The 13,697-nt window shown below is 41.0% G+C and overlaps 1 protein-coding gene across 1 annotated transcript; it reads right to left on the bottom strand.

The window, feature by feature from the left end:
* Positions 1 to 2,922: 2,922 nt before the first annotated feature.
* On the bottom strand, positions 2,923 to 12,935 carry LOC126614218 (uncharacterized). The gene is made up of 3 exons (XM_050281810.1): positions 12,755 to 12,935; positions 3,436 to 3,706; positions 2,923 to 3,160 (listed from the first exon to the last, which is right to left on the bottom strand). Exons 1-3 carry the CDS (start codon positions 12,770 to 12,772, stop codon positions 3,144 to 3,146), a joined length of 306 nt encoding a protein of 101 aa, XP_050137767.1. The 5' UTR covers positions 12,773 to 12,935; the 3' UTR covers positions 2,923 to 3,143.
* Positions 12,936 to 13,697: the final 762 nt, after the last annotated feature.

The raw sequence follows: 13,697 nt of genomic DNA, 5'->3' as shown, positions 1-13,697 counted from the left end.
GCAACCTTCACTACTTGTGAATATAAGTTTATAACGATTAGGTGAAACTCCCTTATATTCTAGCGTCAAATTCATGCATGAAAATTAAGCGTGCACTCTTAACCAACATACACAAATTAGTTTTTATATGAACGGATAAGTAAATTGAATTCACAACTTATGAATCACAACTGGATGTAATCAAATCATATTGCAAGTATGAACATAGTTTCGAATCACCCCCTAACTAAGAGGGGTTTAGTTCCTCATACTCACAAAGCAAAGATACATAAAATTAGACATTAAAATCAAAGGAAAGAAAACACCTAAAATGCTCCAACTTGGTAGCAAGTGCATCCAAGATTCCTCCTTTCCCTTGCTTGCGGCAGATTGGGTTATGGACAGATTTTGGGTAGTTTTATGATGTAGAATGGATGGGGAATGGTATGGAAGGGTTTAGGGTGAGTGTGGAGGAGTGTTTGATGGTTGGAGGGTGGTGGAGAACTAGGCAAAGAGGGTGGAAGAAGGTGGAGTGGCTGTTATGTTTTCTAGGCACTAGAATGGTGTTTTTGGGGTGTTTTGCTTCCTAGGGTGTGTATGGACGAATTTTTGTGATAAAATGATGAATATGGGGGATTGTCCTTTGGCCAAGGGGTGTAAACATGTATTTATAGGCCCCAAAAACCTTAGAAAATCAGGTTAGGTTAAGGATGAAATGCATGGCAATTTGTGTGTGTGGTGTGCAATGGTCCAAGGGTGAAAATGAAGTAATGATGCAAAGTGTGAAGGGTAAAATGGAGTGGTGTTGTAGCTAGGGAGCATGAATGATTGTGTACATTGCATAGAGATGGAAAGGGAGGTGAAATGTGTCAACAAATGGGTCAAAGGTGCAACAACATGTGTTGCACATGGCATTGGATTCCAAATGTGAATGATGGAGCATCAATTGGTGCATGTAATGGATGTAAATGTTGTCTAAAATCTAATGAGTGAAGGGAACAAGAGGTATCAAGCAATTGAGTGTAATAATTAAATGAATTGAAGCATGAAATTAGAAATTATGTAGGGGACAAGAGTGATCAAGCATGGCATGGAATCCAAAGGGAATTCTATGTGGTTTGCATGGCAAGGAATGCAAGTTGGGGTGACAGATTTTTGGGCTGTTTTCTTCATCTTTTGGACCATAATTCTTCATATTCTTGGCCTCTTTAGTTCTCAAATTCGTTCATCCACTTGGCCCATGCATTTGCTATCCATTCCAAGCCCGAAACATGCTCCAAAGGCCTCCAAAATGCATCATCTTGCATACTTTGTACTTAGAGTCTGAAAACACACAAAAATAACTTTGAACAGTAAAATAACTAAGGAAATACAACGTAAATGCACAAGAACAAGCTAACTAAGTCGCATAAATATGCTCCTATCACATGAGAAACACGTAAGACGAGTGTGGTTTTGCACGACAACATATCTTTGTCGCGCAAGTGTAATTTTTAATAAAAAAAAGAATTTAATAAATAGAATGTTATTAAAATACAATTGACGAAAAAAAGTAATGAATAGAAAAAAAATTTATTCATAATATAAATAAAAATGTACGTACAAATACAAAGTTGAAAAAGAAAGCGGGAAAAAAAACTACGAAAAAAATAAGGCATAATCTATGGGTAAATCGTTCTGAGGTGCTTGGTAATCTTGCTGTTGGAAGGGGGTGGGGTTGGGGACGGGATCGGAGGTTGACAAGTCTAATTGCTATGTATGCCTAACGTGGAGGGGTTCTAATGGCGGTGGTGCAGAAAAATAGGGGAGACGGATCCCGAAGGAACTGAGGGCCTGTATAATCAATGACATATGAGTCTTGTATGATGTGAGCGCACTCCTCAGGCCAGCGACTTCATCTGTCAAAGCTATAACGTCGCCCTTTGACTGCGAGGATGAAGAAGCTCCATTTTCCTGCTACCTGGTATTTCCCATCCCCCGACAATATGTCCCTGGCCTCTGACCAAAAGTCTGGTCCAACGTCTCTGTAAAGATGTAAAACCCCACATCCTCAAGGGGATCCACATACTCGATCGGCGTGTCCGGAGGAAGCTGGGAGGCAGACACCTGAAGGACCGACTGACCCTTCTCCACCATAATCGCTTGTGAAATAAAACATGAAATATTAATAGCAAACAATTTGAAATAATTAGTATAAATCTTTAATGCATAAGAAATTAATTACATGAAGGGACTCGATCAACTCATCCTCGGGCCGAACATAAAAGTCAGCAAAGATGTCGATCTCCAGGAATTTTGAACCCCCTTGAAATAGAATAAAAATAAAGAAAATGTTAGTATGGAAACAAAAAATATAATAAAAATTGTTAGTGACATTTTAAAATTGGAAGCTTTAATATATACCTTCCGTTGCGCCTTCATCCTATATGAGAAAGGCCTCGAATCCGAATGGTGGAGAATAGTCTTCTTCTCCTGATTGATCTTGTTTGCCTTCGCCTTCTTCTGTTATACACAAAATAAACGTATTAGCTATAATATTTAAAGAAAATAAAAAAAAAGTAATAAACATTAGTAAAAATTAAAAAAAGAAGAAGAAAGAAATCCTATTTAAAAACGCACCACATAACCTAGCTCCTGAAAATGACCAAAGAGCCAAACCCAACTATCTTCTCGGTCCTCGAACTCCTTCGAGCAACCTTCCTTGAGAGCGACATGCGGATCATCAAACAACTCGAAATACTGGTGCAGGTCACTCTTCTAGTGCTTGTAACGTTCAGAGAAGAGTTGATTGAGGTACGCCAACATTTCCTCGTTGATGTTATCGAAATTGTAGGTTGTCTGCAATGTAACAAATATTACGAAAGTATTAGTAATAAAAGACATTAATAAATATAAATATATAAATTTTACATGAAAAGCATTAAAAAGGCAATGATACTTGCCGACAAATGATTGTGCACTGTGTTCTTCACCTCCTCCGGCATCGCCTTCCAAGACTTCCACCGCATAGGGTACAAGGTCTGCACGACGTGCCCAATGTCGTGGACCAATGCACTATGCTGCTCCACCGTTGGTGCTGCCCGATGTTGCTCATCGTATCCGATTGTGATACGATCGTTGGTCACCCAGGTGACCTTCGCTGTCTTCAATTGCCGACAAGGTCCCTAGGTGTTTTTCTTGGCTGCAAACAAATGAAAAATTAACGTTAACCCAAAACTAATAATAAATCCTACCAACATTTTGGCAGAACCTCCCTATAATTAAAACATTTCCCAAAACCCTGAAAATAACATAAACAATATATATATCTAACACAATGATCACAAACGATGACAACAACAAACAAAATATATAAAATAACTTTATAATACTTAAATGACATAACTTAACAAACTGAACCTAAAATAACAAAACTAAGTTAACATGGGAATGAGGGAGTAAATTAGGATAGTATACCTGGTTGTGGACCTGAGGCATCGGTTGTGGATCCCGATGGCGACATCTGTTCCGGAGTGCAGGGGCGCCGGTGAGCACGTCGAGCTCTAATGGGTAACGCCATCGAAGAAGTTGAAGATGCCGGTGCCTGTGGGACTGGAGTACTTACTGGGTCAACCGGATTCACCGGTCTATGGTCCATTTCTGCCGGAGCAGTGGCGTCAGTAGTAGGTGTAATCGTCGGACGAGGTGTAGTCGTCATCGCCTTCTGGCTTCTAATGAGCTGTGACATCTACAAAATTGGAAATAAACCATTACAACCCTAAATCTAACTCACTATCCTAATTCGGTAAGCAATGAAATATGTAAAACAATGGCGTATGAAAATCATACTTATACAACAACAACAACAAAGCCTTTTCCCACTAAGTGGGGTCGACTATGTGAATCCTAGAACGCCATTGCGCTCAGTTTTATGTCATGTCCTCCGTTAGATCCAAGTACTCTAAGTCTTTTCTTAGGGTCTCTTCCAAAGTTTTCCTGGGTCTTCCTTTACCCTTTCGGCCCTGAACCTCTGTCCCGTAGTCACATCTTCGAACTGGAGCGTCAATAGGCCTTTTTTGCACATGTCCAACCCACTCATTCCTAATCTTATCCTTTCTCGTGAGCCCACACCTCCAACGAAGCATCCTCATCTCCGCTACACCTATTTTGTGTACGTGTTGATGCTTCACCGCCTAACATCTGTGCCATACAGCATCGCCGACCTTATTGCCGTCCTATAAAATTTTCCCTTGAGCTTCAGTGGCATACGACGGTCACACAACACGCCGGATGCACTCTTCCACTTCATCCATCCCGCTTGAATTCCATATATTCTCTCTATGATCGGCTTAGGCGAAGACCTTTAGATTCCAACACTTCTCTCCAAAGGTTAAGCTTCACATTTACCCCTTTCTGAGTTTCATCTATCAACCCTATATCGTCTGCATAAAGCATACACCAAGGAATAACATCTTGAATATGTCCTGTTAACTCATCCATTACCAATGCAAAAAGGTAAGGACTTAAGGATTGTTGATGCACAAAATTAGTGAGGACTTTGGTACAACAGAAAGTATTAAGTTTGTGACCTTCGCTAGATTGCTTCGGTAATTAGTGTGGATAAGTATGTAAAAGGATGGAGACAGAAGAGCAAACACAAGATGTATGTGGTTTACCCATATTGGCTACGTCCACGGAGTAGAGTTCTCATTAATTGTGAAGGGTTTACACAAGTACATAGGTTCAAGCTCTCCTTTAATGGGTACAAGTGAATGATCTAGTACAAATGACATTAGGAAATATTTTGAGAGAATAATCTCCTTTTATAGAAGAGAGTTTCTAGCCTTGTTCTGACATTGACACGTGTCGTGTTGTGATTGACTTCCAATGTTGACACGTGTCGCGCTATGATTGGCTTTTGATGTCGACACGTGTCGCTCAGTGATTGGCCTTTTGGTTGGAGGGGAAGCTCCTCGGTTGGGGACTTGCAAGATCCAAGCCGCTGAGTAATCACAAAACTTCTAAGTACCGAAGTGTGGTATCGTCTTCACTTGCCTTATCTGTCTCATAGGTAGATGTGGCATCTTCTCTAGAAGTACTCTTCCTCCGTCCATGGGTGGTATCTTTAACTAGTGGAGATGCACAAGGTAATGTATCAATTTCACTTGAAGCTTACTTGTAGTTTCAGGCTTGGTCAAGCGCGATACAAACCATGTAGTAGGAGTCCCCCAAGTCGCCGAGCTAGGGGATCTGCTGAAAGAGGTGACATACAAGGTAAGCAATCAGAGCTCCAAGCAATCAGTCCCAAATCAGAAGTTTGATTTCGAGTTCCGGCTGATTGTTCTCATTTTCCTTATCTTGCAGGTAGCATGAAGGATAAAGAGAAGAAGAGGAGAAAAGATGATATGAGATACTTTTTCTTTTGAAGAAGTAACTTTCCACAGGCTTATTCTTGAACTGGGCTGAAGGGTTTTCTGGTTACCTCAAGAGTATAAGGCTGACTGAAGAATTTGAGGGTCAAAACAAGTCCATCAAATCTAAAGTACGTTCGACCCTACTGATATGGGATACTTTTGCTGTTGACAAAGTAGTGGAAGTATCGGCACGTGTTCTGTTACGCTTGTCTCCACATGCTTCCTTGTATCCTTCTCACTTGCCCTATCTATTCCTCAGGCAGATGTGGTATCTTCTCTGGAAGCATAAGATGTTGAAGATGAGTACTCGAAAGCAATGCCAGGTAAGTAATCAGGTAAGGGGTTCCAGGCAGTCAGTTCCTGACTGGAAACTTGATTCCAAGTGCTGACTGATTGCTTTCTTTCTCTTTGTCTTGTAGGTAAGAACAAGGCCAAAGGAAAAGACAAGGAAAAAGCATGATATGGGATGCTCTTGCTTTTTACCATGATGATATGAGATATTCTTGCTCTGGTGTAGCTTGTTTGCAGAGGTATTATCGGGGGGAAAGAAAGCTGAGTATTTCGAGAGGCTTCGTTGGGAGTGCCCTCTCAAATATGAGGAAGGGTTGAGCATTTCTGCAGGTCTGCCTGTTCGTTAAGGATGGAGATCGACATATGTAGGAGTCTCCCTAACAACAAGTAGTAATGCTATTCCTTTACCCTTCTTGGTCATAGCACTGTAGTGGGAGCTGCCAGCTTCACGTGTTTTAACTCTGTCAGAGCACTTTGAAAAAGTGGTCTGTGGCATCTGGAAAGCTAATGTTGCGTGTGAAGATTACAGACAAGCTTTATCCAATGAGATCTGGCTCTCGAAGTTGAGAAAGCGATACCTCTTCAGTTTTCGAACAAGCGATCCTGTTGGGGATTTGGCTCTCGAGATTTGGAGAACGGTGCCTCTTCGATTTTTGAGAAAGCAATCCTGCTGGGAGTCTGGCTCTTGAAATTCAGAGAGCGGTGTCTTTTCAATTTTTGAGAAAGTAATCCTATTGGGAGTCTGGCTCTTGAGATTCAGAGGGCGGTGCCTCTTCAATTTTGGAGCAAGCAATCTTGTTGGGAGTGTTTTCTCGAATGTGAGTAAAGGTTGGGTATTTTTGCTAGTCTACCTTGCCACGGAGCATAGAGGTTGACACACAGAGACTTTCCAATTATCCAGCAGTGGTGCTGTTTCTTTACCCTTGTGGGTAATAATATGGTAGTTAAACCTTCAAAATTTATGTGTCTAAACTTTGTTAGTGCTATTTCTTTGCTATTCTTTTCCCTTCTTGGTCATAGCGATGTAGTGGGAGCTGCAAGCTTCACGTGTCTAAACTTTGTCAGAGATCTTTGGCAAAGTTATCTGTGGTATCCATGAGCTGATGTTGCGTGTGGAAAGTGGATGATTGAACAGAAAGATTCATGTGTACTTCACCAGAAATGTTCGACAGATTGCCCGTAATTTCCACAAAGCTGAGTGTGCATGTGACAGGTGCTGACAAGGCTGAGAAAGCAGGTGCCTCTTCGATTTCTGAGATCAGCCTTCGTGGTTTCTGAGCAGCCTAGCTTTTGAGAAAGCAAGCGCCTCTTCGATTTTTGAGATCAGCCTTCGTGGTCTTTGAGTAGCCCAGCTTTTGAGAAAGCAAACGCCTCTTCGATCTCTGAGATCGGCCCTCGTGGTCTTTGAGCAGCCCAGCTTTTGAGAAAGCAAACGCCTCATCGATTTTTGAGCAGGCGCCTCTTCGATTTCTGAAGCTCCATCGAGTGCAGATTTTTATAGAGGCTGGCATTAAGTTCCAAAGCACACTTGAATCTCCACCAGTAGAAGCTCTATTCTTGCACTTCTAAGATCTTGATTTGTCCGACCTCTTCTCTCTTCAACACCTTTGAAAATGTCTGGCCCTTCCAACCGTCGTTTTGACTTGAACCTTGGTGAAGAGGCAGCCGTGCCCTCTCCAGACAACATATGGTGCCCATCCTTCTTATCCCATACTAGTCCTCTTACCGTTGGGGATTCCGTGATGAGGAATGATATGACCACTACGGTGGTAGCCAGGAACATTCCCACTCCCAAAGATAACAGACTTCTTTCCAAATGGTCTGATGAGTTGGCTGTTAAGGATTCTCTGGCTTTCAGTGTTCAGTGTGCAGGTTCTGTGTCGAATATGGCCCAACGCCATTTGCTCGAACCCGCCAAGTTGAATCATTGGCGGCTGAAGTGATGAGTCTCAAGCAGGAGATTAGAGGGCTCAAGCATGAGAATAAACAGTTGCACAGGCTCGCACATGACTATGCTACAAATATGAAGAGGAAGCTTGACCAGGTGAAGGAATCTGATGGTCAGATTTTACTTGATCATCAGAGGTTTGTGGGTTTGTTCCAAAGGCATTTATTGCCTTCGTCTTCTGGGGCTGTACCGCGTAATGAAGCTTCAAATGATCAGCCTCCGATGCCTCTTCCTTCTAGGGTTCTATCCAGTACTGAGGCTTCGAGTGATCACCCTCCGGTGCCTTCTCTTTCTGAGGCTCTACCGACTGCTGAGACTTCTCCTAAGCAACCTTTATGAAGGCCCCCTCTTGTTTGTTTATTTTGACTCATGTATATGTACATATTTGTAACTTATCGGAGATATCAATAAATAAGCTTTGCTTCATTTCAACGTATTGTGTTAAATACACCAAAGCCTTCTTCACTAAGTTATTAAAATTTTTCTTTTGTTGAAGCTTTGTGAGTGAAGCATGTAGGTTGAGGTAGTGTTCCCTTAATTTCTCGAGTGAGGAAAACTTCTCGGTTAGAGACTTGAAAAATCCAAGTCACTGAGTGGGGTCGGCTATATGAATCTTAGAACGCCATTGTGCTCGGTCTTGTGTCATGTCCTCCGTTAGAGTCTCTTCCAAAATTTTCCTAGGTCTTCTTCTACCCCTTCGGCCCTGAACCTCTATCCCGTAGTCGAGCGTCAGTGGGCTTTCTTTGCACATGTCCAAACCACCATAACCGATTTTCTCTCAGCTTTCCTACAATTTCGGCTACTCCTACTTTACCTTGGATATCCTCATTCCTAATCTTATCCTTTCTCATGTGCCCACACATCCAACGAAGCATCTTTATCTCCGCTACACCCATTTTGTGTACGTGTTGATGCTTCACCACTCAACATTCTGTGCCATACAGCATCGCCGACCTTATTGCCGTCCTATAAAATTTTCCCTTGAGCTTCAGTGGCATACGGCGGTCACACAACACGCCGGATGCACTCTTTCACTTCATCCATCCAGCTTGTATTCTATGGTTGAGATCTCCATCTAATTCTCCGTTCTTTTGCAAGATAGATCCTAGGTAGCGAAAGCAGTCGCTCTTTGGTATTTCCTGATCTCCGATCCTCACCCCTAACTCATTTTGGCCTCCATTTGCACTGAACTTGCACTCCATATATTCTGTCTTTGATCGGCTTAGGCGAAGACCTTTAGATTCTAACACTTCTCTCCAAAGGTTAAGCTTCACATTTACCCCTTCATGAGTTTCATCTATCAACACTATATCGTCTGCGAAAAGCATACACCAAGGAATATCATCTTGAATATGTCCTGTTAACTCATCCATTACCAACGCAAAAAGGTAAGGACTTAAGGATGAGCCTTGAGGTAATCCTATAGTTATGGGGAAGCTTTCGGTTTGTTCTTCATAAGTTCTTACGGCAGTTTTTGCTCTTCATACATATCCTTTATAGCTTGGATATATGCTACTCGTACTCATTTCTTCTCTAAAATCCTTCAGAGAATGTCTCTTGGGACCCTATCATACGCTTTTTCCAAATCTATAAAGACCATGTGTAAATCCTTTTTCCCCTCTCTATATCTTTCTATCAATCTTCGTAAGAGATAGGTTGCCTCCATGGTTGAGCGTCTTGGCATGAACCCAAATTGGTTGTCTGAAACCCGTGTCTCTTGCCTCAATCTATGCTCAATGACGCTCTCCCAGAGCTTCATTGTATGACTCATTAGCTTAATACCCCTATAGTTCATGCAATTTTGTACGTCGCCCTTATTCTTGTAGATAGGCACTAAAGTACTCTTTCGCCACTCATTTGGCATCTTCTTCGTTTTCAAAATCTTATTGAAAAGGTCAGTGAGCCATGCTATACCTGTCTCTTCCAAGACTTTCCACACTTTGATCGGTATATCATCTGGGCCCACTGCTTTTCTATGCTTCATCTTCTTCAAAGCTACAACCACTTCTTCCTTCCTGATTCAACGATAAAAGGAGTAGTTTCTACACTCTTCTGAGTTACTCAACTCCCCTAAAGAAGTACTTATTTCATGTCCTTCATTGAAAAGATTATGAAAATAACCTCTCCATCTGTCTTTGACCGCGTTCTCTGTAACAAGAACCTTTATATCCTCATCCTTGATGCACCTCACTTGGTTTAGATCCCTTTTCTTCTTTTCCCTTGCTCTAGCTAGTTTATAAATATCCAACTCTCCTTCTTTGGTATCTAGTCGCTTATACATATCGTCATAAGCCACTAACTTAGCTTCTCTCACAGCTTTCTTCGCCTCTTGCTTCGCTCTTCTATACCTTTCACCATTTTCATCGGTCCTATTCTTGTATAAGGCTTTACAACATTCCTTCTTAGCCTTCACCTTTGTTTGTACCTCCTCATTCCACCACCAAGATTCCTTTTGGTGTGGAGCAAAGCCCTTGGACTCTCATAATACCTCTTTTGCTACATTTCAGATACAACTAGCCATGGAATCCCACCTTTGGCTAGCTTCCCCCTCTCTATCCCACACACACTGGGTGATTACTTTCTCTTTGAAAATTGCTTGTTTTTCTCCTTTTAGATTCCACCATCTAGTCCTTGGGCACTTCCAAGTCTTGTTCTTTTTTCTCACTCTTTTGATATGTACATCCATCACCAACAAGCGATGTTGATTAGCCAAGCTCTCTCCCGGTATAACTTTGCAATCCTTACAAGTTATACGATCCCCTTTCCTCATTAGAAGAAAATCTATTTGTGTTTTTGACGACCCACTCTTGTAGGTGATCACATGTTCTTCTCTCTTCTTAAAGAAAATGTTGGCTAAGAAGAGATCATATGCCATTGCAAAATCCAAGATAGCTTCCCCATCCTCGTTTCTCTCTCCAAAACCATGGCCACCATGAAAACCTCTATAGTTGCCTGTCTCCTTGCCCACGTGTCCATTTAAATCTCCTCCTATAAATAACTTCTCCGTCTGAGCAATTCCTTGCACCAAGTCTCCAAGGTTTTTCCAAAATTTCTCCTTCGAACTCATATCCAACCCTACTTAAGGTGCGTACGCACTAATCACATTGATGAGTTCTTGTCCTATTACAATCTTGATTGCCATGATTCTATCTCCTACCCTCTTGACATCTACAACATCTTGTGTCAAGGTCTTGTCCACGATGATGCCAACACCGTTTCTCGTTCTATTTGTGCCCGAATACCAGAGTTTAAACCCTGAGTTTTCTAGATCCTTTGCCTTAAGACCAACCCACTTAGTTTCTTGTAGGCATATAATATTTATCCTTCTCCTCACCATAACTTCCACTACTTCCATGGATTTTCCCGTTAGGGTTCCTATATTTCACGTTCCTAAACGCATTCTACTCTCTTGAACTCTACCCTTCTGTCCTAGCTTCTTCAACCTCCCCCGTCTAATAGGATCAAAGTACTTCTTTTGTGTGTCCTGTGTAAAGTTGATAGGAGCATATGCTCCTAAACAGTTTTGAGTGGAGTCGTTCGAAAAGAAGTTTCTATGGCCCCCTTGCTCATTTAACACTGCATCCGGGTGCCGATGGAGATACAGCGACCCTTGCTCACTTATCATTGTGCTTGGGCCACACGGCGCGCCACTTACGGGTGACGCCCTAGCTTTAGCGCGATTTCGTTCTGGATTCATTTTCATAAGGATTCGACGTAAACTAGGAGTGCCAGCTGTCGACTACCTGACGCCCTCCCCCTCCTCCTTTATCCGGGCTTAGGACCGGCAATGTAAGATAAACTTACACAGGCGGAGTTAAAATCATACTTATACAATTAGACATAAATGAAATATGTAAAATCCATACACGGAGAGCATATCTTAGCATATGTTTATTGGTGCAAGTCCGGCTACTAACTACAACTTCTTCAATAGTTAATAAGCATTACATTACATCCCCCGTACTTGGCTCTATAAGGCACAAACAAATAAATATACACATAGACATTGAGAGGAGCACCCATAAACCAACAATAGAAAGAAAGAGTTCATGTATAAGGCATGCTAACTGAACAACTATCACTAACACTTGACCTATAAACCATGTACTTTGGAGAACAACTATGAACCACCACCATAATCACTGTCTGTTATATCCAAACCGTCAGAAAATAAAGTCACCCCCATCAGTTGCCATTTATACTTAAGGCTGAAATGGATTTTTTTTTTACCGTTTTCATTGGAGGGAATTGAACCTTGGACCTATCCTAATCCTAACCACTTGCAGAATAATGGAGCTGAAATATTGAAAAACTACACAGGTAACTGCTTTAGTGGAACATTTTAACTGCTGTTTCAAAAAACCTGCCCAAGATAGCCATTTTGTCATCAAAAGTTAATCTTGGTAAATTCTTTTTCTCGATTATATTCATTTATTCTAAGATTAATCGGAAATGGAAACACGAACATACACGTCAAGTTTGAAACCAATCATAAAACTACAATCTGTTTCCTTCTTTCTTTAGTTTTCTCACCAACCAAATTTTGCTCTCCAGCTTAAGCCTTAAACATAGAATCATTAGCTAAAAACTATAGTAAAAGCCATTAAACCCAGAAATATGTACATATTGTTTCATATTTTAAGCTTTTCTCTTCATTTTTGAGAGACCAAACTCAAGTAAAAGCTTCATCTCGAAACCCTAAGCTACTTCAAACAGATGAAGTAGAAGCTTTAGAGATTGAAGCAGACACATACCTGGATCTGAGTAGGAGCTCACAGAGAGAGAGAGAGAGAGAGAGAGAGAGAGAGAGAGAGAGAGAGAGAGAGTGTGTGTGTGTGTGTGATGTTTGCAAAAGAATTCTCCAAATCATGTACTTTAGAGAAGAACTATGAACATAAATATCAACCAAAACAATTTATAGTTCTAATTTATGAAGATACAAAACAAAGGCAATACTTGCTCAGCTCCGAATTCTTCATCCGTGTATCAGTATGATTTTCAAGAACCCTAATTTAAGAACCCTAATTGCAACCCACTGCCCAATTCTAACGCCTAATTTAAAATCAAGAACCCTAATTTAAAATTGGAAGCAAACAAAACCTAAAATTCGAAGAAAAGTGAATGCAAATTAAGACGAAATTACCTCTTGAGATGAAGACATGATGGCCGGAGTGCAATTGCAGGCGAGGCGAGGTCAGCGATGGAAAGAGGGGCTACAGTGGCGTCGGGAGAGAAAGGGTATCGGAGGAAGAAGAGAGAAGTGAGGGGAGGAAGAAGATGCTTTGTCGGGATTTTTCAAAAATTTCCACGAAAAAAGGCGCCTTTATTTTCAGACACTTGTGCGACGAATACTAGGTTTCGTTACGCAAATATCCTTTGCGAGACGAAATATAGATATTCGTCCCGCAAATGTCTGAATTTTGTTTTTGTTCTTTTTTTGGTCAAAAGATAGACTTTTTTTTTTGGCAGAATTTTGATTACAATTTATTGTAAAATACTAATAAAACAAATGTATTTACAAAGTAATTCACATATAAAATGCATTAACCATTTAATGTATTTTACAATAAAAATTACAAATAAATTGCATTAATCTTCATCCGAACTATAATAACTTTCACTTTTGTTGATATCATCATTTTCAATGTCCCATTCCTCATTATCATCGATATGTACGTCACCATCGTCATTTGTGCGCACTGGACCATCGTAGTGCGAAAGATTACCGAGGTCAATTGTGATTGATTGAATCGGTATTTCGATTGAAGATACTCCTTCTATCTGAAATAGTTCTTGGATAAGATTAGTATCTCGGAGTGTTTTTGCACCAATTTCCATCGAAGATTCTAGTCGTTGGTCAGTTACTTTGTCGATGTCATCGTCAGTTGGGTCTTGTTCTGGTATAGCATACACTTTCCTATGATCCATCTTCTGAACAACTTTCCAACCCCTCTCGGCTTTAGGGTTTTCAAGATACAAAATTTGTTTTGCCATGTTTGCTAAGATGTAAGGGCCGTCATCGTACCAAAATTTGGTAGTGTTCACTAATAGTAATCCATGATCTCTTTTAACACTTCCCTGCCTAT

The sequence above is a fragment of the Malus sylvestris genome, chromosome 3 (assembly GCF_916048215.2).
Source record: "Malus sylvestris chromosome 3, drMalSylv7.2, whole genome shotgun sequence".
Classification (NCBI taxonomy): domain Eukaryota; kingdom Viridiplantae; phylum Streptophyta; class Magnoliopsida; order Rosales; family Rosaceae; genus Malus; species Malus sylvestris.
Note: the sequence above shows the minus strand (reverse complement) of the source record. Positions and strands in the feature narration are given on the sequence as shown.